Source organism: Entelurus aequoreus, linkage group LG19 (assembly GCF_033978785.1).
Source record: "Entelurus aequoreus isolate RoL-2023_Sb linkage group LG19, RoL_Eaeq_v1.1, whole genome shotgun sequence".
Taxonomy (NCBI): domain Eukaryota; kingdom Metazoa; phylum Chordata; class Actinopteri; order Syngnathiformes; family Syngnathidae; genus Entelurus; species Entelurus aequoreus.
Genome location: NC_084749.1, coordinates 10,835,395 through 10,859,855, shown reverse-complemented (window position 1 = coordinate 10,859,855; position 24,461 = coordinate 10,835,395). Strand labels below are relative to the sequence as shown.

At 37.7% G+C, this 24,461-nt stretch overlaps 1 protein-coding gene across 1 annotated transcript; it reads left to right on the top strand.

Annotated features, from left to right (window-relative positions):
- On the top strand, window positions 1–18,893 carry LOC133635114 (C-C motif chemokine 17-like). The gene is made up of 5 exons (XM_062027893.1): window positions 1–153; window positions 8,802–8,931; window positions 11,424–11,571; window positions 15,721–15,799; window positions 17,057–18,893. Exons 1-4 carry the CDS (start codon window positions 90–92, stop codon window positions 15,757–15,759), a joined length of 381 nt encoding a protein of 126 aa, XP_061883877.1. The 5' UTR covers window positions 1–89; the 3' UTR covers window positions 15,760–15,799; window positions 17,057–18,893.
- Window positions 18,894–24,461: the final 5,568 nt, after the last annotated feature.

Sequence of the window (24,461 nt, the reverse complement as noted above, 5' to 3'; positions counted from 1 at the left end):
ACGAGGGAGGGAGTCGTATAAGAGAGGCAGCAGCCATCGAGGGAGAGGTGACCGAGTAGATCATCCTCCTCTCCTCTGCCAGCCTCATCATGTTCATGCTGCAGATGTTGACTGTTATTTCTCTGACTGTTCTCCTCCTGGCATCGGTGCAAGGTAAGTGCTCACTCTATGTGTGTGTTGCATGCACCCTGCAATGTGGACAGTGTGGCCACAAGAGCAATGACGAAGCTGGAAATAGGGGAGCACGAGCAGCAGCACAGTGGGAGGGATGTAAACAAGAGGGGCTCACGTGAGGGAGGACGGACGGACAGACGGGCGTCTGAAAAAAACGCCACGACCATCGACACCAGGCGAGAGTGTGATGGTGTCGCCTCGTCTCCGTTGCTCGCGGCATGTGTGACTCGCGCCTGAGCTCCGAATTCCCAATACGTGGCGTAGCGAGGCAGCACTGCCCTATTTTGTGGCTCACTGTTGTTGGGAGTCACACTTGGATTGTTTTGATGGAAGCCTCACACACACGCAACACATGCACACGTTGAAAGGCAGCAGCAGATCACAGTGGGATACCATTGTACTTCTACAGTGTCTACCTGTGCAAGGAAGTGTGTGATTCGCACCCTCACATGCACATACTATAACACTTGCTACCTTCAAAAGTAGCTGGCAATACTTCACCTTGCTGGAATTACAGTATTGATCATTTACAGTATAATCACAGCTGCTGGGTTAAACTTTCATATGACATTTTTACTTCAGTAGCTTAGTTAAACTTGCAGCTTTTCTCATATAATGCAGTGTTTCCCACACATTCATTTATTTGTGGCGGCCCGCCACGAAAGAATTACGTCCGCCACAAATAAAAAAAAATAAAAAATGTATTTATTTATTTATTTTTTGTCCAGTCCAGCTTCTCAGGCAAATCATATAGTTGATGTAGATGCCCATATAGGCTGTTCAGATTTACTTTACAAAAGAGAAGTGTAGGATACTTCTCTTGTTGCCTTATTTGTATTTGACCACTACTGTTTTCTGTTTATTTGTTACTGACTGTGGCAGGACACCTCTGCCTCTGTTTCACTTTATGTTGCTGGTAAATAATATGGTTGTAGTAGTAGGCTAAAGTTAAATTATTTAGTATGCACTAATTAAAGGGGCAGAGTTTTAAGAGACATTTTAGCTTTTATATTTTATAAGATATATTTTTTGTAAGAACCACAATTAATAAATATATTTCAGTGAATAACTTATTGTTCAAATCTGTATATAAATATGTACATAAAGTGTTGTAATTATATTGTAAAATCGAAGGATGGACGTTTAAAACAAAACAGTTATTATTAATTAGTAAGTATACATTTTTTGAGCCTTTTTAAAAAAAATCATATCATTGTAGTGAATTATGCAAATTACTCGATGATGTCATGGTGACCACGCCCATAGCCACGCCCCCACCATCACAGGTATCTTGGCAGTTTATGGGAAACACTGTAATGGTTGTTGGTTTCATAACTTAACGCCCTGAAAGTCTAACATCAGTGTTTCCCATTTGGGTAGGTACCATTCACATTTGATTCGATACGGTACCAATTCCTGGTAGGTGGGAATCGATACTGGTACCCTACAGCAGTGTTTTTCTACCACTGTGCCACGCACGTGAGATACAGTCTGGTGTGCCGTGGGAGATTATGTAATTTCACCTATTTGGGTTAAAAATATTTTTTGCAAGCCAGTAATTATAGTCTGCAAAAGATGTGTTGTTGTTGAGTGACGGTGCTGTGTAGAGCTCGGCAGAGTAACCATGTTATACTTTTCCATATCAGTAGGTGGCAGCCGGTAGCTAATTGCTTTGTAGATGTCGGAAACAGCGGGAGGCAGCGTGCAGGTAAAAAGGTATTTAATGCTTAAACCAAAAATAAACAAAAGGTGAGTGCCCCTAAGAAAAGGCATTGAAGCTTAGAGGCCTACTGAAAGCCACTACTACCGACCACGCAGTCTGATAGTTTATATATCAATGATGAAATCTTAACATTGCAACACATGCCAATACGGCCGGGTTAACTTATAAAGTGCAATTTTAAATTTCCCGGGGAACTTCCGGTTGAAAACGTCTATGTATGATGACGTTTGCGCGTGACGTCGATGGTTGAAGCGGAAGTATTCGGACACATTGTATCACAATACAAACAGCTCTGTTTTCATCGCAAAATTCCACAGTATTTTGGACATCTGTGTTGGTGAATCTTTTGCAATTTGTTTAATGAACAATGAAGACTGCAAAGAAGAAAGTTGTAGGTTGGATCGGTGTATTAGCGGCTGGCTGCAGCAACACAATCAGGAGGACTTTGAGTTGGATAGCAGACGCGCTATCCGACGCTAGCCGCCGACCGCATCGATGATCGGGTGAAGTCCTTCATCGTGCCGTCGATCGCTGGAACGCAGGTGAGCAGGGGTGTTGATGAGCAGATGAGGGCTGGCGTGGGTGGAGCGCTAATGTTTTTATCATAGCTCTGACGAGGTCCCGTAGCTAAGTTAGCTTCAATGGCGTTGTTAGCAACAGCATTGCTAGGCTTCGACAGGCGGCACAGCATTAACCGTGTGGTTACAGGTCCAGTGTTTGGTTCGGTGTCTCCTGATAGTAGTATTGTTGATCTTCTGTCTATCCTTCCAGTCAGGGGTTTATTTCTTTTGTTTCTATCTGCATTTAAGCACGATGCTATCACGTTAGCTCCGTAGCTAAAGTGCTTCACCGATGTATTGTCGTGGAGATAAAAGTCACTGTGAATGTCCATTTCGCGTTCTCGACTCTCATTTTCAAGAGGATATAGTATCCGAGGTGGTTTAAAATACAAATCCATGATCCACAATAGAAAAAGGAGAAAGTGTGGAATCCAATGAGCCCTTTTACCTAAGTTACGGTCAGAGCGAAAAAAGATACGTCCTGCACTGCACTCTAGTCCTTCACTCTCACGTTCCTCATCCACAAATCTTTCATCCTCGTTCAAATTAATGGGGTAATCGTGGTTTTCTCTGTCCGAATCGCTCTCGCTGCTGGTGTAAACAATGGGGAAATGTGAGGAGCCCTTCAACCTGCGACGTCACGCTACTTCCGGTACAGGCAAGGTTTTTTTTTATCAGCGACCAAAAGTTGCAAACTTTATCGTGGATGTTCTCTACTAAATCCTTTCAGCAAAAATATGGCAATATCGCGAAATGGTCAAGTATGACACATAGAATGGATCTGCTATCCCCGTTTAAATAAAAAAAAAATTCATTTCAGTAGGCCTTTAAGGAAGGCTATGCAGAACGAAACTAAAACTGAACTGGCTACAAAGTAAACAAAAACAGAATGCTGGACGACAGCCTAGACTTACTGTGGAGCAAAGACGGCGTCCACAATGTACATCCGAACATGACATGACAATCAGCAATGTCCCCACAAAGAAGGATAAAAACAACTGAAATATTCTTGATTGCTAAAACAAAGTAGATGTGGGAAATATCGCTCAAAGGAAGACATGAAACTGCTACGGGAAAATACAAAAAAAAAGAGAAAAAGCCACCAAAATAGGAGCGCAAGACAAGAACTAAAATACTTCACACAGGAAAACAGCAAAAAAACTCCACACAGGAAAACAGCAAAAAACTCCAAATAAGTCAGGGTGTGTGATGTGACAGGTGGTGACAGTACACCTACTTTGAGACAAGAGCTATAGTCATGCATGCTTGGTTATGGTTTAAAGTCATAACCAACAATTGCAACGACTTTTTTTGTCAACTGAGTTTGTTTTTTAATGATTTCTGCTGGTGGTGTGCCTCCGGATTTTTTCAACGCAAAAAATGTGCCCCTTGGCTCAAAAAAGGTTGAAAAACACTGCTCTTTTTCGGTACTTTTGTGTGTGTTTATATGGTAATCAATGTTAATTTGTCTAATAACACAATCGTACTTGTTTTTAATCAACATTTAATACACTTTTATTATTTACTATTATTACTATTTACTATTATACCATTTATTATTATTTGTATTTATTTATTTATTACACTGTTTTTATGTAACATTTAAAGGGGTCCGATCATGATTTGTTTTTACATTTAAAACACTTCCTTGTGGTCTGCATAAAATGTAATGGTGGTTCTTTTGACAGAAATGTGCATGGATTGTGTTTTACAGGCCGTTTTCACGGGCCATCTGTGGTCTTTGACTCCTTTGTCATTGGCCCTGGGCACATTACAAAAAAAAAACATGCACGAAAAATAGAAAAAAAACACAAGAAGCACAATGAGAAAAAAACAAAATGTTGACATCAGCTGGCTTGAAAAGGTTGGTGACCACTGGAATGCAGCGTTGGACTACAAGCCATTCGGGTCAAAATCTACCATAAATGGATATTCCACTGACGTCACACCAGGGCCAAACTCCGAATGGCTGGTGTGGAGGAAGTATGAAGGAAGGCAAGATAACCCTAACCCTGGTTTTATGAACATCTTTGTAGTGACGCCACGGTTTGATTTCAAATTTTCGGGACTTATACATATCCCAAATACACAACAGCAGGTACCAATAAATTAAGTTACTAATAAGTTAACAAGCCATTAAGGTTAATGTGCCAGTCTTGTCTTTTGTTGAGCCACACAAAATGTTTATACCGTAAATATAAGTAAGCTGTTTAATTATAGCGTGCATCTTAGTTGTAATTTTAGTTACAACATTTGGAGTTGTTGAAATCACCATGTAAAATTGCTAATGCTAAGCTGTAGCATATTTATGGTATATCCAATGGAAATTTGCATTTAGCTAATACATAATAAAAAAAAACATGGAGCCTTAGTTTTAAACACTTTCTATCAGGCATGCTTGCTCCGTTGGCATGGACAATTGCAACATTATCCAGAGGCAGTACACTTCGAGTTTGCCTGCCAAATGCTTGAGCCGGTGCCAACTCAAAAGTCTGCAACCGAACGTGAGGTCATGTGCAACAAAGGTATCAAAATATGGTACCGTTTGATTTTACGTGAATCTGTGCACAGTAGTACTGACTGAATTGGGCCGTTACGTATAAAAGTACCACATTTGGTACCCATCCCTGGTTTCCCTTAACACTTATCTGTTTGTGGCAGCCCACCACAAATGAATATCTGTTGGACCTCACTTATAGACACATTATAATTGGACTTGTCGTTACAACATCGTAACACCGCTTGTTAAAACACCTTAACGCCTGCCTGGTATGCCAGAGAATAAGAAGACTCGTGTAGCAACATTGTCGCTACATTTAGCAAATATTCCGACCCCTTTAGATACTCTTTTTTTTTTTATAAAGTATCTAGCATCGAATCTAGCAGCTTTTTCTGCTCTTATTGGACACTTTGCGATGTATTGCTCTTCTCAACGAGCAGCGGGTCTTGCTGTGAACCCCCAAACTCCCCATCTATATATGCAGATGCTCCTCAAGAGAATGAGGTAAATGCAGAGACTAATTTCACTGTACATTGTACAGTATTTTTCCAAAAATGGGTCTTGAAAAAGAGGGGTTGTCTTATATTTAGAGGAGTCTCATAATCGGGTCATGCCACTTCTCAGATAGAAGCTTCCATTTTCAATGATAATATAATTAAATAATAATAATAATAATAATAATAATAATTAGAGATGTCCGATAATATCAGACTGCCAATATTATCGGCCGATAAATGCTTTAAAATGAAATATCGAAAATTATCCGTATCGGTTTCAAAATTATCCGTATCGGTTTCAAAAAGTAAAATGTATGACTTTTTAAAACGCCGCTGTGTACACGGACGTAGGAAGAAGTACAGACCGCCATTAAACCTTAAAGGCACTGCCTTTGCGTGCCGGTCCAGTCACATAATATCTACGGCTTTACACACACACAAGCGAATGCAAGGCATACTTGGTCAACAGCCATACAGGTCACACTGAGGGTCATAATATCTACGGCTTTACACACACACAAGCGAATGCAAAGCATACTTGGTCAACAGCCATACAGGTCACACTGAGGGTGGCCGTATAAACAACTGTTACAAATATGCGCCACACTGTGAACCCACACCAAACAAGAATGACAAACACATTTCAGGAGAACATCCGCACCGTAACACAACATAAACACAACAGAACAAATACCCAGAACCTCTTGCAGCACCAACTCTTCCGGGACGCTACAATATACACCCCCCGCTACCCCCAACCCCGCCCAGCTCAACCTCCTCATGCTCTCTCAGGGAGAGCATGTCCCAAATTCCAAGCTGCTGTTTTGAGGCATGTTGAAAAAAATAATGCACTTTGTGACATCAATAATAAATATGGCAGTGCCATGTTGGCATTTTTTTCCATAACTTGAGTTGATTTGTTTTGGAAAACCTTGTTACATTGTTTAATGCATCCAGCGGGGCATCACAACAAAATTAGGCATAATAATGTGTTAATTCCACGACTGTATATATCGGTATCGGTTGATATCGGAATTGGTAATTAAGAGTTGGACAATATCGGAATATTGGATATCGGCAAAAAAGCCATTATCGGACATCTCTAATAATAATAATAATAACCAAAATAAAAATATAATTAAAGGGCCAATTTTAGTGTTGCCAATCAACCTATCCCCAGGTGCATGTTTTTGGAGGTGGGAGGAAGCCGGAGTACCCGGAGGGAACCCACCCAAATCATAGAGAAGTTTCTTTAACACAAAAATGATAACTAAAGTGATGAAGCTATATTTTCATTGTAACTTAATTTTTTTTTGACAGTTTAGTTGATAAACATATTCACTATTAATTTTCTTGATTTCACCACAACAAGAAAAAAAAGTATGTTTTTTATGAGTCCCTATATAATGGTTTATCAGGTTAGTATTTATTTTTCTAACTAGCCTGATGTGTTAAATAATCGTTGTGATTGACACATGGTTTCATATATATTAATTATACATCCATCATATTAATATTATATGTATATATATATATATATATATATATATATATATATATATATATATATACAGTATATATAAAGTATAGGCCAGGGGTGTCAAACTCATTTTAGCTCCGGGGCCGCATGGAGGAAAATCTGTGCACACGCGGACTATAAAAATCATAGCATTAAAACTAAAATATAAAGACAACTTCAGATTGTTTTCTTTGTCTTACTTTGGCAAAAATAGAATTAACACATTCTGAAAATATTACAATAAAAATATAGAAAAAAAAGTTTAGATCCATGAAGGAAAGAAGAAAGTGAATGAATGTTTAGAACTGAATACATTTACATATGCATAAAAATGTGTTTTCTTTTGTATTATTTTTCTTAATGAATTAAGTAACGTTTATGACAACCTTTTTCCAAAATACAATATAGAATGTGAGATATAACAGGATAATGCATACATTTATCATTTGTTTTCAAAACGGTTACATAAAAGTGGGAACCCCAAAATGTACTGTGGAACCCCATTTTTATGACTTGATGGGGTCCCTGGGATCCCATTTTGAAAATTCCTAATGCCAACACTGATGGAATATTGGTGCGTGCAAAACAGCAGCAGGCGGCTGTGGCCTGCGGGCCGCTTCTAATACTAGTCAAATATAGAGATGTCCGATAATATCGGACTGCCGATATTAATCGGCCGATAAATGCTTTAAAATGTAATATCGGAAATTATCGGTGTTGGTTTCAAAAAGTAAAATGTATGGCTTTTCAAAACGCAGCTGTGTACACGGACGTAGGGAGAAGTACAGAGCGCCAATAAACCTTAAAGGCACTGCCTTTGCATGCCGACCCAGTCACATAATATCTACGGCTTTTCACACACACAAGGGAATGCAAGGCATACTTGGTCAACAGCCATACAGGTCACACTGAGGGTGACCGTATAAACAACTTTAACACTGTTACAAATATGCGCCACACTGTGAACCCACACCAAACAAGAATGACAAACACATTTCGGGAGAACGTCCGCACCGTAACACAACATAAACACAACAGAACAAATACCCAGAACCCCTTGCAGCACTAACTCTTCCGGGACGCTACAATATACACCCCCCGCTACCCCCTAACACCCCCCCCAACCTCAACCTCCTCATGCTCTCTCAGGGAGAGCATGTCCCAAATCCCAAGCTGCTGTTTTGAGGCATGTTAAAAAAAAAGAATGCACTTTGTGACTTCAATAATAAATATGGCAGTGCCATGTTGGCATTTTTTTCCATAACTTGAGTTGATTTGTTTTGGAAAACCTTGTTACATTGTTTAATGCATCCAGCGGGGCATCACAACAAAATTAGGCATAATAATGTGTTAATTCCACGACTGTATATATCGGTATCGGTTGATATCGGAATCCGTAATTAAGAGTTGGACAATATCGGAATATCGGCAAAAAAGCCATTATCGGACATCTCAAGTCAAATATCATCCCGGGGGCCATAGATTATTCATTCGTGGGCTGGATCTGGCCCGCGGGCCTTGACTTTGATACATAGGGTATAGGCTATGTATATTGCTACTTTACATGCAGTCGGCTTTCGGCCCCTTGGCAAAATTTTTTAGCCCAATGCGGGCCCCAGGTCAAAAAGTTTGGACACCCTTGATTTAGAGTAAAATACATATTCTGTATAGTTTTATAGAATGTTGCCTTGTACTCTCTGCAGTTGAGTAGAATAACAGTCCACTGTATGAGGAAATATTCTCATAATTTTTTGGTGGAAAAATGACTTTTGCATTGTCGCTCACCTCTCTTTCCCTGACGCCGCCATTTCCCGCTTGTGGTTTCCAGGTAAAGGTGTGCAGATGCAGCGGGATGTGCAGTGCTGCATGTTGTACTCCCACGGCAAGGTGCGCACCAAGGACGTGCTGCGGTTTGAGGTGCAGACAGAAGGACCAGACTGCAGCATACAAGCCATCATGCAAGTATTCCAACTATCCACACTTGGAGCTGAACAGACACAAGCAGACGTGGAAAATATAACTCTGGTGGCACAGAGCCGCGGGGCCGACAGCCATTGTCATGTTTCCAGGTCATGTTGTTCCGGCGGCGGCCTTGGAGGCGTAATCCCCGGGGGGAGACAGAAAGGAAATACGCAGGAATGACACCATTTGATGTGTAAATACCTAAAGAGCCAGCTAGTGTAAAACCAGTGGGTAACAATAGTTTACTTTTATGTTACATTTTAGGAAACGTTAAATGTAATGGAGAGAGTTTTTCAGCTGCTTATATAGAATTATTAGAGTTGTAAGAATCCTCATCATTTATAATAATGCCACACTTAAGAGTAGAGATGGGATTCATGGCTCTTTAAAGAGAGTTTTATCTTGAGGAGCTGTTCCTTTCAAAAAGCCGTTCAGAAGAATGGCTAGTCATAGTTTTTTTAAGCAAACAATCACTATTATCAGTTGTAAGATGACATGTGGATCAGAATAATTACAATTTACACACATTACACTATTGGTGGGAATCATTCTGAAATATTGGCTATACCGTAATTAAATGTTTTGTTGTGTTTTCATTGTAAACACAAAGGTGGTGGCACATTTTAATGCTTTGATACCACTATTTTAAATTTTTCCTCACCCAAAAAACGCTGTAGCACAAGAGCATTAAAAAAATAGACAAATGTTAAGTATGAATTAAATGCATGACGGGATACCAAAAGTATAAATAAAAACAAAAATTAAATTAGGAGATTAAAAAAATGGGAATACAAAATTATACCACCCTACCTGTGGGGCGGTATAGCTCGGTTGGTAGAGTGGCCGTGCCAGCAACTTGAGGGTTGCAGGTTCAATTCCCGCTTCCGCCATCCTAGTCACTGCCGTTGTGTCCTTGGGCAAGACACTTTACCCACCTGCTCCCAGTGCCACCCACACTGGTTTAAATGTAACTTAGATATTGGGTTTCACAATGTAAAGCGCTTTGAGTCACTTGAGAAAAAGCGCTATATAAATGTAATTCACTTCACTTCACTACCTGGTGTGTCTACTATGGCATAACTATCTATCTATATCAGAACAATGAACTAGAAAAGTAATCCAAATAAAAATAAATAAATGTTTTTTATTAGTGAATGAAAAAATGAAAACTAAATAATTAGAAAAATAATAATAACAATAATAACATATATATATATATATATATGTATGTGTATATACAGTATATACATATATATGTGTATATATATATATACACATATATATATACATACACACACATATATTTATATATATTTATATATATATATATATACACACACACATATATATATATATCAATATATATATACACATATATATATATTTTTATATATATGTGTGTATATATATATATATGTGTATGTATATATATGTATGTGTATATATATTTACACACATATATATATATATATGTGTATATATATGTATATATACATACATATATACATATATATATATACATACACATATATATACATATATATATACATATATATATATATACATATATATATACATATATATATATATATATATATATATATATATATATGTATATATATATATATATATATATATATATATGTATATATATATATATATATATATATATATATATATATACATACACATATAAATGTATGCGTCCCTACAAGCCTGTTTCGCAGGTTTATACACATATATATATATACATACACATATATATATATATATATATATACATACACATATAAATGTATACGTCCCTATATATATATATATATATATATATATATATATATATATATACCTAAAAAAATATATATTATGGCCGCCAAATTACAATTTATTTAATCTCACATTTTGGAATTTGGATTAATCATGATTAATCGCAGGTGATTATTCACTTGTATAATTAAAATCTGCTTCAGAAAAGACCCCAATATTTGCACAAAAATGCGATTATGTTGTCAGAATGTCATCCAGGAACGTTTTTTAACGTTTTACCTGAATGCATGTCATTTATTTGCACAAAAATTGGTAAATGTTTCATCTTCAGGCTGTATTTTGGAGTGAAATTTGCCAGCGAGCACACTAGTCTCCTCAACTCATTTTTGTACTAACGTTTGCATTGATCTCATCTAATCGCTGACCGTGTAGCAGTTACGGTAAAAGAGCTTATATATGCTCATTAGACTCATAAAACTGCTCCCAAACGAACGGCTCACAACTAGGAATCGGTTCTCATCGTTCACTTAAAAGAGTTGTCCGAAAGACTTGATTAGTTCGTGAACATCACATCTCTACTTCAGAGGCTTCTATTTCACCTGCAAGCAGGATTGCAGAATGCTATCTTTGGCACGGACATACAAAAAATAACCTACTTGCCTTAAAGCAGACGTGTCGGGCTGTGCTGTACAGCAGGAATAATTGCTCTTTGTCCCGCCAGCCTTTACACCAAAAAGGCGGTGAAGTGTGCCGACCCCAGGGACCGTAAGGTGAAGAGGTTGCTGAGAAAGCTCTTGCAGAGACAGAGAACCAAGGCCCATCGAACAATGTGGCTTCTTCCTCACGACAACCTGCCTGTCATGACAGAGGTACGCACAAAACACAAATAAAATCAATTACATAAATATCAACACGATATGACAGGAAATAAACAGTGGAATACAGTTTGTTAGCTTATCCAAACTGTTTCTACCAAGGGCCGCACATTGAAAAGTCATGTATGTGGGGGCCATTTACACTGGGGGCTGGCAAATTTAATGGTTTGCAAATCCTTTTCAACTTATATTCAATTGAATAGACTGCAAAGACAAGATATTTAACAGAGAAACTTTTTTTTTTTTCTTGCAAATAATCATGAACTTAGAAATTAATGGCAGCAACACGTTGCAAAAAAAGTGTCACAGGGGCATTTTTACCACTGTGTTACATGGCCTTTCCTTTTAACAACACTTAGTAAATGTTCGGGAACTGAGGAGACACATTTTTGAAGCTTTTCAGGTGGATTTCTTTCCCATTCTTGCTTGATGTACAGCTTAAGCTATTCAACAGTCCTGGGTCTTCGCTGTCATATTTTAGGCTTCATAATGCGCCACACATTTTCAATGGGAGACAGGTATAGACTACAGGCAGGCCAGTCTAGTACCCGCACTCTTTTACTATGAAGCCACGCTGTCGTAACGCATCGCTTGGCATTGTCTTGCTGAAATAAGCAGGGGCGTCCATGATAAGATTGCTTGGATGGCAACATATGTTGCTCCAAAACCTGTATGTACCTTTCAGCATTAATGGTGCCTTCACAGATGTGTAAGTTACTCATGCCTTGGGCAATAATACACACCCATACCATCACAGGCGCTGGCTTTTGAACTTTGCGCCTAGAATAATCCGGATGGTTCTTTTCCTCTTTGGTCCGGAGGACACAACATACACAGACCCCAGAACACTTTTCCACTTTGCATCAATCCGTCTTAAATGAGCTCGGGCCCAGCGAAGCCGGCAGCATTTCTGGGTGTTGTTGATAAATGGCTTTGGCTTTGCAAAGTAGAGTTTTAACTTGCACTTACAGATGTACCGACCAACTGTAGTTACTGACAGTGTGAAGTGAAGTGAATTACATTTATATAGCGCTTTTTCTCAAGTGACTCAAAGCGCTTTACATAGTGAAACCCAATATCTAAGTTACATTCAAACCAGTGTGGGTGGCACTGGGAGCAGGTGGGTAAAGTGTCTTGCCCAAGGACACAACGGCAGTGACTAGGATGGCGGAAGCGGGGATCGAACCTGCAACCCTCAAGTTGCTGGCACGGCCGCTCTACCAACCGAGCTATACCGCCCCAATGTGGGCGGTATAGCGACAGTGGTTTTCTACAGTCTTCCTGAGCCCATGTGGTGATATCCTTTACACACTGATGTCGGTTTTTGATGCAGTACCGCCTGAGGGATCGAAAGTCTCGGGCTTAGCTTTTTGTGCAGTGATCTCTCCAGATTCTCTGAACCTTTTGATGATATTACGGACCGTAGATGGTGAAATCCCTAAATTCCTTGCAATAGCTGGTTGAGAAATGTTGTTCTTAAACGATTTGCTAAGGCATTTGTTGACAAAGTGGTGACCCTCGCCCCATCCTTGTTTGTGGATGACTGAGCATTTCATGGAAGCTGCTTTTATACCCCATCATGGCACCCACCTGTTCCCAATTAGCCTTTTCACCTGCGGGATGTTCCAAATAAGTGTTTGATGAGCATTCCTCAACTTTCTCAGTCTTCTTTGCCACTCGTGCCAGCTTTTTTGAAACATGTTGCAGGCACCAAATTCCAAATAAGCTAATATCTGCAAAAAATAAAGTTTTCCAGTTCGAAAGTTCAATCAATCAATCAATCAATCAATGTTTATTTATATAGCCCTAAATCACAAGTGTCTCAAAGGGCTGCACAAGCCACAACGACACCTGCGGTACAGAGCCCTCTTAAGGGCAAGGAAAAACTCACAACCCCAATGGGACGTCGATGTTTGAACGTTAAGTATCTTGTCTTTGCAGTCTATTTAATAGAATATAAGTTGAAAATAATTAGCAAATTATTGTATTGTTTTTATTTACCATTTACACAACGTGACAACTTCACTGCTTTTGGGGTTTGTATTTGTGGCAGCCCGCCACAAGTAGATTTGGACCCCCACAAATAGATTTTGCATTTCAACACTTTACAAACGGACATTGTGACTGTAGCGTGTCGTTCCAATTCCGTACAGTAGATGGCATCGTAACTCGGCTTCTTAAAGTTGGTTGGTTGAAATGTATTTCGAACATGTATACAGTATCAATATATCATATATTTTACATATTTTCCTAACAACATGTCCTAAAAGTACCAGCATAATGGAAAAAGAAATTCAATATCAATGTTATAATTGCTATGCTGAATTGGGTCTCATTTTATCCGTTAAACCAGTGTTCCCCAACCTTTTTTCCACCAGGGACCGGTTTAATGTATGCATTATATTCACGGACCGGCTTTCTACGTGTAAATTAGCCTTTGCCCACAATCTGGCACAGTTCAATGTTATATAACCATTGATGTGCATTGTCCCATTACAACTATAATGGAGTTGTAATATACATCTATTAACAGGCTTATTGGTGTGTTTAGTGGGCCAGGCGAAAGTTAAGTCTGAGAAAATGTGGTAGTTTATAAATTAATTAATGTTTCTGTGCGGCCCGGTAGCAAATGTGTCACGGCCCCGGACCGGTGGTTGTGGACCACTGCGTTAAATCATATCCAATTATATTTCCAATCCGCAAAATATGTGAAAATATCGTCTAAACCAGTGTTTTTCAATCTTTTTTGAGTCAAGGGACATTTTTTTCATTGAAACAATCCCAACTCACACCACCAGCAGAAAATGTTTTTAAAAAATTACTCAGTAGACTATATTCACATTATAAAGTCATTTTCATCATATACCTGACGCAATTAATCGATATCAATTCAAACCATAACCATAACCTAATTCTCTTGTCTCAAAGTATAAAGCAATAAGCTACCTGCTGCCTCCTACTGATACAGTATGTATTGTTACTCTGCCGATCTTTATATAGCACAGAGACACAGCATATTATGTGCGGAATATATATATTGGTTGCCAAAAAATATTTTTTTGACCAATTAATTGTTTCCACGGCACACTACAGTGGTTGAAAAAAACTGGTCTTAACGTCCACAAAACGCCGCAATTTCAAATGGCCATTTTGAATATTCCGCTCCAAAAGACTTTGGTGAGGATCGTAAATTAGGTATCTGATGACGCCACGGTGGAAAATTCCATTGCACTCTGATTCATAATGAAAATACGCAACAATTAGAACAAGATGTGCATTTTATCATTCGCAATCCCTATGCAAGAGAAGAACACCTGTTTTTCTTTTTTTATGCATTCTAAATAAATAAATAAAAAGTCAGCTAACAATGGAGTCGACTACTCACCTGGACAGTTGAAGGTCGTGGCCAAATTACGCTTGTTGCGGAAACCTTTTGTTTTTTTTAACCCTTGTGTGGATTATGATTCATTCTTCATCTAAACGGGAAGATATAAACATCCCATCAGTTTGCATCCCAGTGAGATCAGACATTGTACAGTAAGAGATTGTTTCATTATGTTCATAGTTTGTATTTTTAGTTCAGCAATTAGCAATATTGCTGCATGAGGTTTCACTAAAGCTGGAGCTGTACCTTAAAGGTAGAAAAGCGCTATACAAGTATTACTGTTTGTCCCAAAGTAGACTTTGTTGTCTCTCACAAGTCTGCCATGAGTAGTAGGTTTGATGTTGTAGGGAACTGTGTGTGGAGGGAAAGTGCGATCAGCGTGCCTGCAGGAGCAAAAGTCACCGCCACTGTCCATGGTACTGAAGACGAACAGTACCATGGACAAAGGGGAAAAAAGGGACACAAACATACATACTGTACAGCAGATTTTTTACAGCTAAATGTGTACATATCATTTATACACACATACACCGTGGCCCCCCAGTCACATTTTTTCTCTCAATGTGGCCCCCGAGTCAAAACATTTGCCCAGCTTTAGATGCCAGCCGATATTATCAGCTTTTTTGCTGATAGAGGATCGAGACACCCCTATTATTTAAAGTCTTAACAAAATCTTATTTCATTCATTTTTTACATTACAATACATGTCATCTTGTATAATAGGCAACCTTTAAATGTTCCCTGTCTTTCACCTTCAGGAGAGAAAAGACAACTGGGCCATTCTTAATACGGAGTGATTGCAAACTGTCAAATATGGAGGACAAGAAATAGTCATAGGTGCGTTCCTTTGTTGTTCAGCTTGTCGTCTATATGCATATATATACAGTCGTGCTCATAAGTTTACATACCCTGGGAGAATTTATGATTTCTTGGCCATTCTTCAGAGAATAGGAACGATAACACAAAAACCTTTCTTCCACTCATGCTTAATGGTTGTGTGAAGCTATTTATTGGCAAACAACTGGGTTTACACTTTTTAAATCAAAATGCACAATAAGGAGGCACTTGAAGAAAAATGGGCTGCATGGTCGAGTCGCCAGAAGAAAGACATTTCTGCGCAAATGTCACAAAGTATCCCGCTTACATTACGCCAAACGGCACAGAGACAAGCCTCAAAACTTCTGGAACAAAGCAATTTGGAGTGATGAGACCAAAATTTAACTATTTGGCCACTCGACCATGCAGCCCATTTTTCTTCAAGTGCCTCCTTATTGTGCATCTTGAAACAGCCGCACCACAATTTTTCAGAGAGTCCTGTATTTCAGCTGAAGTTATTTGTGGATTTTTCTTTACATCTCGAAAAAATTTCCTGGCAGCTGTGGCTGAAATCTTTGCTGGTCTACCTGAATCCCTCATTTTCTACTTCTTAATCAGCGTTTGAACACTGCTGATTGGCATTCTCAATTCCTTGGATATCTTTGTATACCCCTTTCCTGTTTTATGCAGTTCAATTACCTTTTCTCGCAGATCCTTAGACAAATATTTTGCCTTCCCCATGACTCAGAATCCAGAAACATCTGTGCAGCACTGGATGAAAGAAGCCCAGAAACTCACTGACCTTTTATACACACACATTAATTACAAACAAACAGGTCACAGGTGAGGATTGGAACCTTGATTAGCCATTCAAACTTGTTTGTGTCAACTTTTGTGCATGTTATCAGATCAAAGTCACTGGGGTATGTAAACTTTTGATCAGGGTCATTTGGGTACTTTCTTTTGTCATTTTGATTTAAAAAGAGTAAACACAGTTGTTTGCCAATAAATAGCTTCACACAACCATTAAGCATGAGTGGAAGAAAGGTTTTGTGTTATCATTCATATTCTCTGAAGAATGGCCAAGAAATCATAAATTCTCCCAGGGTTTGTAAACTTATGAGCACAACTGTGTACATATATGTATATATATATATATACATATATATATATATATATATATATATATATATATATATATATATATATATATATATATATATATATACTGTTTACTTATGTAATATTCTAAAGATATGTATTGTTTCTACTCTACAGGCCAAGTAAACTCTCTTAAAAGCAGAGTTAGAGGACTTCTCCGGATGTCTCATGTCTCTATATAACCAACTATCCGTCTCCAGTGGACCAGACCTGGGCAGCAATATCTATTTAAATGGCTTTACATATTTCAAAACAGGAGCGAGGGATTGAAAGATTCGCAAAATGAGTGAGGAGGATTTTTTTTTTTTTTACATGTAAGATAAGTTGTGGATGTAAAATGGCTCTTAACTGTTATTTGCCGGAAGTGTCTCCCCGCTCTCTCTTCATCCATGTATGTGGCTAATCTGTGGAAATGTGATGTTTTTTAAAAATGATCAATGAGCGGTGATTTGAATATTGTCTTCGTATGTGCTTTTCTGTGCTGGTTTGTAAACTTCATTCACACGCTCCGAGTAGTTCAGGTTTTGTGGAGGCGGCGTGGAATTTAGGGGACCTTTTTTTGTATAAATTCAATTAACTTGCACCTTGTTTCGTACAATCGTACAATCCAGGTTTCAGAGCTTAGACTTTGACCTCCTGTTTGTGACTGTTACACCACATAGAGCAGGGGTGTCCAAACTTTTTCCACTGAGGGCCGCACATTGAAAAATTAATTAATTAATTGATATTTTCCATTTTCAAAACCAATACAATATTTATTATAACAATTAAGGCTCCTCTCAATTGTGATGAGGGAATCAGTCATTAAAGCATTAAAAACAAGTCATATATATATATATATTATTATTTTTAAACTTTCAACACTAAAATATTTATAAATCAACTTAAGATCTATTCATTGATATAAAATGTAAATTTTTTTATACTCTTTTTGTCAAAGAAAACCTATTTTTTAAAGGCCAAATACAAAATGTGCAATATCTTCCCCCAAAACAAATTTGTAAATTGAATATTTTATGTGAAGTAATTGGAGCCATACATAAGTAAATAATTCATAGCAACATTGCTTTTGCTTAATTATTATTTTTTGAACAATGAAACTTTAAGAAAAATCTGACAAATAAAAGGTATCTGGATCTAAAAGTCCTCCCACTCATAAAAGTATTAAAAATCGCTCATATATCAATATATGTTATTTTTACTTAAACCTCTAGATCAGTGGTTCTCAAACTGTTTGGACCAAGTACCTCAGAAAACACTTGGCTCTCCAAGCACCACCATAATGACCAGCATTAAAATACAGTAGCCTAGTAGGCTTAAATATTCATTAAAAACAAGGCAGGGGTTTTATTTAACAACAATAAATATTTATTACCTTTGGCCACCGTAACATTACACACAGTTTGAACAGTAACACTGTGTTGGAATATTTAATTAAGTAATTCTTCGGCGTACCACTCGACGGAGCCTGCGTACCCTAACACAGTTTGAGAATCACTGCTCTAGATCAACTTCAGATCGATCCGTCAACTATATGTTTTTATTCATGTTTGAACAACGCCAGTTTTAAAGTAATGTGTTAATATTGTAATATTTTCTCGTTACATTTTGTTTCACTTTTTATGTTTTTTTCAATAGCTTTTTTTAAATGTGCCGTGCCCTTTAAAAAATGAGCTGCGGGCTGCAAATGGCCCTCGGGCCGCAATTTGGACACCCCTGACAGAGTATTAAAAAAAGCAATGTTCTATATTGACTGTTAATAGCGTGGAGTCTTTGGAAGCAGCTATTTCAACATGGTCACCACCTATCACATAGTCGGCCATTAATCTATGCCAAAGTACTCATCTTGACTCATCCATTCATTTCCAAGGCTGTGACAAGGCTGTTAAACATTATTGTAAAAGAACATACTATATGTCAAGTAAACTATTTTATAAAATAACCTGAAATAATGCTTGTTTTTGTCTTCTTTCAGGCTTATCAGTAGGTCATTTTAAGCTCTATGATTTGTACAAAGTGTTGATTTTAAATACTGTCACTGTACGAGATTGCATCCGTCTTTATCCCATACTTGCCAACCCTCCCGATTTTCCTGGGAGACTCCCGAATTTCAGTGCCCCTCCCGAAGATCTCCCGGGGCAACCATTCTCCCGAATTTCTCCCGATTTCCACCCGGACAACAATATTGGGGGCGTGCCTTAAAGGCACTGCCTTTAGCGTCCTCTCTCACGTGAAAAGGAGACTATTATATAGGTCTCCGTTATCCATAGGTTTATCTATAACCCATAAAGTAGGCAGGCACGGAGCTATTTCTCAGCGTGTGTTTATTCCAGCCGGCACGTTAATACACTGACACACAACATCCGGATTCCCATCATGCATTGCTTCAAAACTACGGCAAGTAGTAATGTCCAAAAACATACCAGAGACGAAGCAGAAGAACGAAGAAGAGACATGGCGACGACGAGTAAGAAGAAGAAGTACGCTTGCAAGTTCCAGAATGATTAGAAAAAATAATTTCAGTTCATCCAGGACAGCTCGAAGTGGAAGGAGTATGCTGCCTGCAAATTTTGTAGATCAGACTTCTCCATTGAACACGGTGGCCAAACGGATATACTCATTCATGAACGGATTATTTTTATTTATATATATATATATATATATATATATATATATATATATATATATATATATATATATATATATATATATATATATATATATATATATATATATATATATATATATATATATATATATATATATATATATAAGAAATACTTGAAAATATATACACCCCCCGCTACCCCCCTTTGAATAAGCAGGGTTTTGGTTGGGGTTTGAATGGAGAGAATGTAAAAGACTCAAGCCAAATGTGATCCTGAAAATCAGGAGCACCCTCAAGCTAGAAGAAAGACTGAGTCAGAACCTGCAGAAAAACGGAAAGAGCAGCCACGTCGCTCAAAAATTACAGAAAAAGAAGGTAAGCTGTATTCTATTTTGCGTCCTCTTCTGCTGATGTTTTCAACCCCCCCCTCCCTCCAGGCTAAAAACAGTACTGTTGACGTCCGCAATTGGGGGCTAATTATGGCGTCCTTCAGCTTCTTCGTCAGATTCCAGTATTTATTTTTTGTTCATTTTGTTAACCATATCTGTTTTGAAGTAATTATGGACCAGGGGGACAAAAACATGCAGTTAATTAATGAAGATAATAGTTTTACATGCCTTTATCCACACGGTTCATGCAAGAAAATTCTGTTCTGTAGATGACGTCACACCGAAAGGGGGGGCGGTGTATCGAGTCTGCCGATGGAAAGGGGGTGTTAAGTGTGTACACTACCGTTCAAAAGTTTGGGGTCACCCAAACAATTTTGTGGAATAGCCTTCATTTCTAAGAACAAAAATAGACTGTCGAGTTTCAGATGAAAGTTCTCTTTTTCTGGCCATTTTGAGCGTTTAATTGACCCCACAAATGTGATGCTCCAGAAACTCAATCTGCTCAAAGGAAGGTCAGTTTTGTAGCTTGGTTTTCTAATCATCAATTAGCCTTCTGAACCAATGAGCAAACACATAGTACCATTAGAACACTGGAGTGATAGTTGCTGGAAATGGGCCTCTATACACCTATGTAGATATTTCACCAAAAAACAGACATTTGCAGCTAGAATAGTCATTTACCACATTAGCAATGTATAGAGTGTATTTCTTTAAAGTTAAGACTAGTTTAAAGTTATCTTCATTGAAAAGTACAGTGCTTTTCCTTAAAAAATAAGGACATTTCAATGTGACCCCAAACTTTTGAACGGTAGTGTACATAACACCATAGACATCTTATAAGTAGACGCAGCATCGAGCGCTACTGCCTACTGGCGCTGACGAGACGCGGGGCCGCCATCTTGGAGTGGTGATCCGCTCCACTCAGTGCAATTCATTTGGCAGGAGTAATGAACTGTCAGTGCATTTAATTCATCTTACCTCACTGAATACCAGTGATTTTCACGCATTTTTTTTTATCATACGTGTAGCTATGATAAAGGACACATGTTTTGGGGTGTTTTATTATTCATAGTTTGCTTAACAGTAATAGAATATTCTTATATGCTATAAGTGACCAGACGTCCGAGATCAAAACTGGGAATATAATCCCAGAAAAGGGGGGAAAAAACGGTCAGCTATTTTTAAGTTGAAGAAACAATATGATTAGGTTATATATACATGCATATATCCTACATAAACAATGTATGAATACATTAGATATCTATATATCTTAGGGACCTATAGACTGTATCTCGGTTATTCTGTCTTGACACTTTGTATTGATATTTTGTATTACATTCTTCCCTTAAATGATAATGTTTACAGTGATTGTTTTATATGTATTTTTTATGTATGTCGTTTTGGATAAAACCGTCTGCCAAATACTTAAACATAAACATATATAAACACCTGAAAGTCTTTATATCAGCTAAAACCACCGATCTGTTTCACTGGATTCAAAATAAAACCAAATTCTTTCTTACCCAACAATGTTAGTATTTGAATATTGTTACTTGAAGACTTACTCCTGGTTACAAGTATACTGTTAAGAAAGTATTGTCTTATACTTTGCCTAAAATGAGAATGCATCATAATCAGTGGCGGCTGGTGAATTATGTTTTTGATTTCAGTACTATTGAAGATCTTTGCTCCTTCTCAACTCTGTGGTAATATTCTTTTCACAAAATACAAGCAATAGTACGTTAATGTTAAATCTTACTTGTGAAAAGTAATCCCCCCGATTCCTATTTTCAACAGTCCGCTCATTTGAGCAGGAAAACGCTGAACACCATCTTTGTTTTCTACCTGTCAACTGCCAGTTTAGGCTGCTCGCCGGCTCATCACCACTTCAAGATGGCGGCCCAATTTCTCGCGTCACAGCAGCCAATGCTGCGTCTACTTCTAGTCAGACGTCTATGCATAACACCCTTTTTTGACAATTGTATCAGAACAATACGATGGCAATTGAGAGCTGTCCTGGCTGGTCCACCGATATTTGACAAATTCAGGTTCCCACAGAGATCATTTCAAGGTACATTTTATCTTTCATTTATGTTAGCTTCATTTTGTTTTAGCATTGCTAGCAAAGCCTTAATGGGGGAACTTCAGAAGAATGCTATTAGCCTATTTTAGTTAGTAGCTTTAGCCCTCGGCCATATGAATACACCATGTCAAAGATGGATAAAGTGACATAAAAATAAACACTTTTAAAAAGTGTCCAGTTGTGAGTTTTTATCACCTCCATTCGGGTTCTTCCTGGCTTGCTTCTTGGTTTTCAGTCCCGCCTTCGTATAGCTTCGCTGATTGGTCCGTGCTGTGGCTCGTTTCCTGGTTGTAAGTCCTGCCCTTTACCATCATTGGGTGATTTTTATGTCAATCAATATAAAAGCCTGTTCTGATTGGTTGTCATGTCACTCAATGAAAAAGCGTGTAAGAGTATTTTATATGTGGTTACTGTTTCTACAATCGACATAGCAAAGTTAGCTTTAAAGTATTTTATCTATAACACGAACGCAAGTGCCCACATTACCATAAAGACTTCATTTAAGAAACCAAAATAATTAAATAATAAAAAATAAAAATCATTTAAATTAGATAGGGATATTACCCGACTTTTGTGAATAGTTTTGGAAAGTGGAATAATAATATGTATGTTTCTCAACTAAACTTTCAATAAAGTTAAAGTACAAATTAAAATACAGCGTCACCACTTTAGTCATAATTTTTGCGCTCTAGAAAGTGTTTCTGTTTGATATTGTCATTACTGCCACAAGTGGTCTTAATTAAAAAAAAAAAAATTCCAAGATATGATTTTTTCCATTTTTTGTGAGAAATTTTCAATAGAGCAGTGTTTTTCAACCACTGTGCCGTGAGATACAGCCTGGTGTGCCGTGGGAGATTATGTCATTTCACCTAATTGGGTTAAAAATATTTTTTTTGCAAACCAGTAATTATAATCCGCAAATAATGTGTTGTTGTTGAGTGTCTGTACTGTCTTGAGCTCGGCAGAGTAACCGTGAAATACTCTTCCATATCAGTAGGTGGCAGCAGGTAGTTAGATGTCGGGAACAACAACGATGGTTTGTCGTGATCACAATATTCAGACGACAGCTGGAGGCAGTGTACAGGTAAAAAGGTATCTAATGCTTAAACCAAAAATAAACAAAAGGTGAGTGCTCCTAAGAAAAGGCATTGAAGCTTAGGGAAGGCTATGCCGAAGGAAACTAAAACTGAACTGGCTACAGAGTAAACAAAAACAGAATGCTGGACGACAGCAAAAACTTACTGTGGAGCAAAGACGGCGTCCACAATGTACATCGGAACATGACATGACAATAAACAATGTCCACACAAAGAAGGATAAAAACAACTGAAATGGTCTTGATTGCTAAAACCAAGTAGATGCGGGAAATATCGCTCAAAGGAAGACACGAAACTGCTACAGGAAAATACCAAAAAAAGAGAAAAAGTCACCAAAATAGGAGCGCAAGACACTTCACACAGGAAAACAGCAAAAAACTCCAAATAAGTCAGGGTGTGATGTGACAGGTGGTGACAGTACACCTACTTTGAGACAAGAGCTATAGTGATGCATGCTTGGTTATGCTTTAAAGTCATATCCAACAATTGCGACAACGACTTTTTACTGTCAACTGAGTTTCGTTTTTTAATGATTTCTGCTGGTGGTGTGCCTCCGCATTTATTCAACGCAAAAAATGTGCCTTGGTTTAAAAAAGGTTGAAAAACACTAGAGTATGTGTAATGTAGCAGATTGAGTTAAATTAAAACAAAAATATCAAGGAAAATAATATTAAAGTGGACATGCTGTAAACTTTGCAAACCATGTCTATTTATTAATGTAACATTTGACCCATTGCAGAATATCCTCCACCAGGGGTAGCCACAAACACAATTATGAGCATCATGTATTCATTCCTGAGCCATTTATGTACACATCACATTATTCCATCAATTACAACAAACAGCAGCAACAACATTTTTACTGAAATGACATTAAGCATTACAAACTAAAGACATTTTTTTTAAAAATTTTTATAATTCAGCACAAAAAGCATTGAGTTCCCAAAAAGTACCTTTTTACAATTACAAATATCACTCTGTTACATTTTTTATTGTTAAAATATAAGATATTTAGCAAATGCATACTGGATATAAAGACCAACATATCATCAATATTCTATTAGTGTCCTTCTTTATCTGTTTATTCATAGCTAAAGCATAAACACACAAATATTGTATTTACAATCAGCAAAAAACACATTTTATTGTGACTATAAAATGAAAAGTATAGGTAGTAGAGTCTAATGTTTAACAGTCAAGGGTGTTCACATTGAACAGTGTGCAAGCAGACTAACACATTTTAAAAATGTTTAAAATCATTACAATATGCACAATTACTGTATCACTTTGCTTTTTTAGAGGTAGCTATGATGATTAATGACTATTATCTGCAGATGTCAAAATC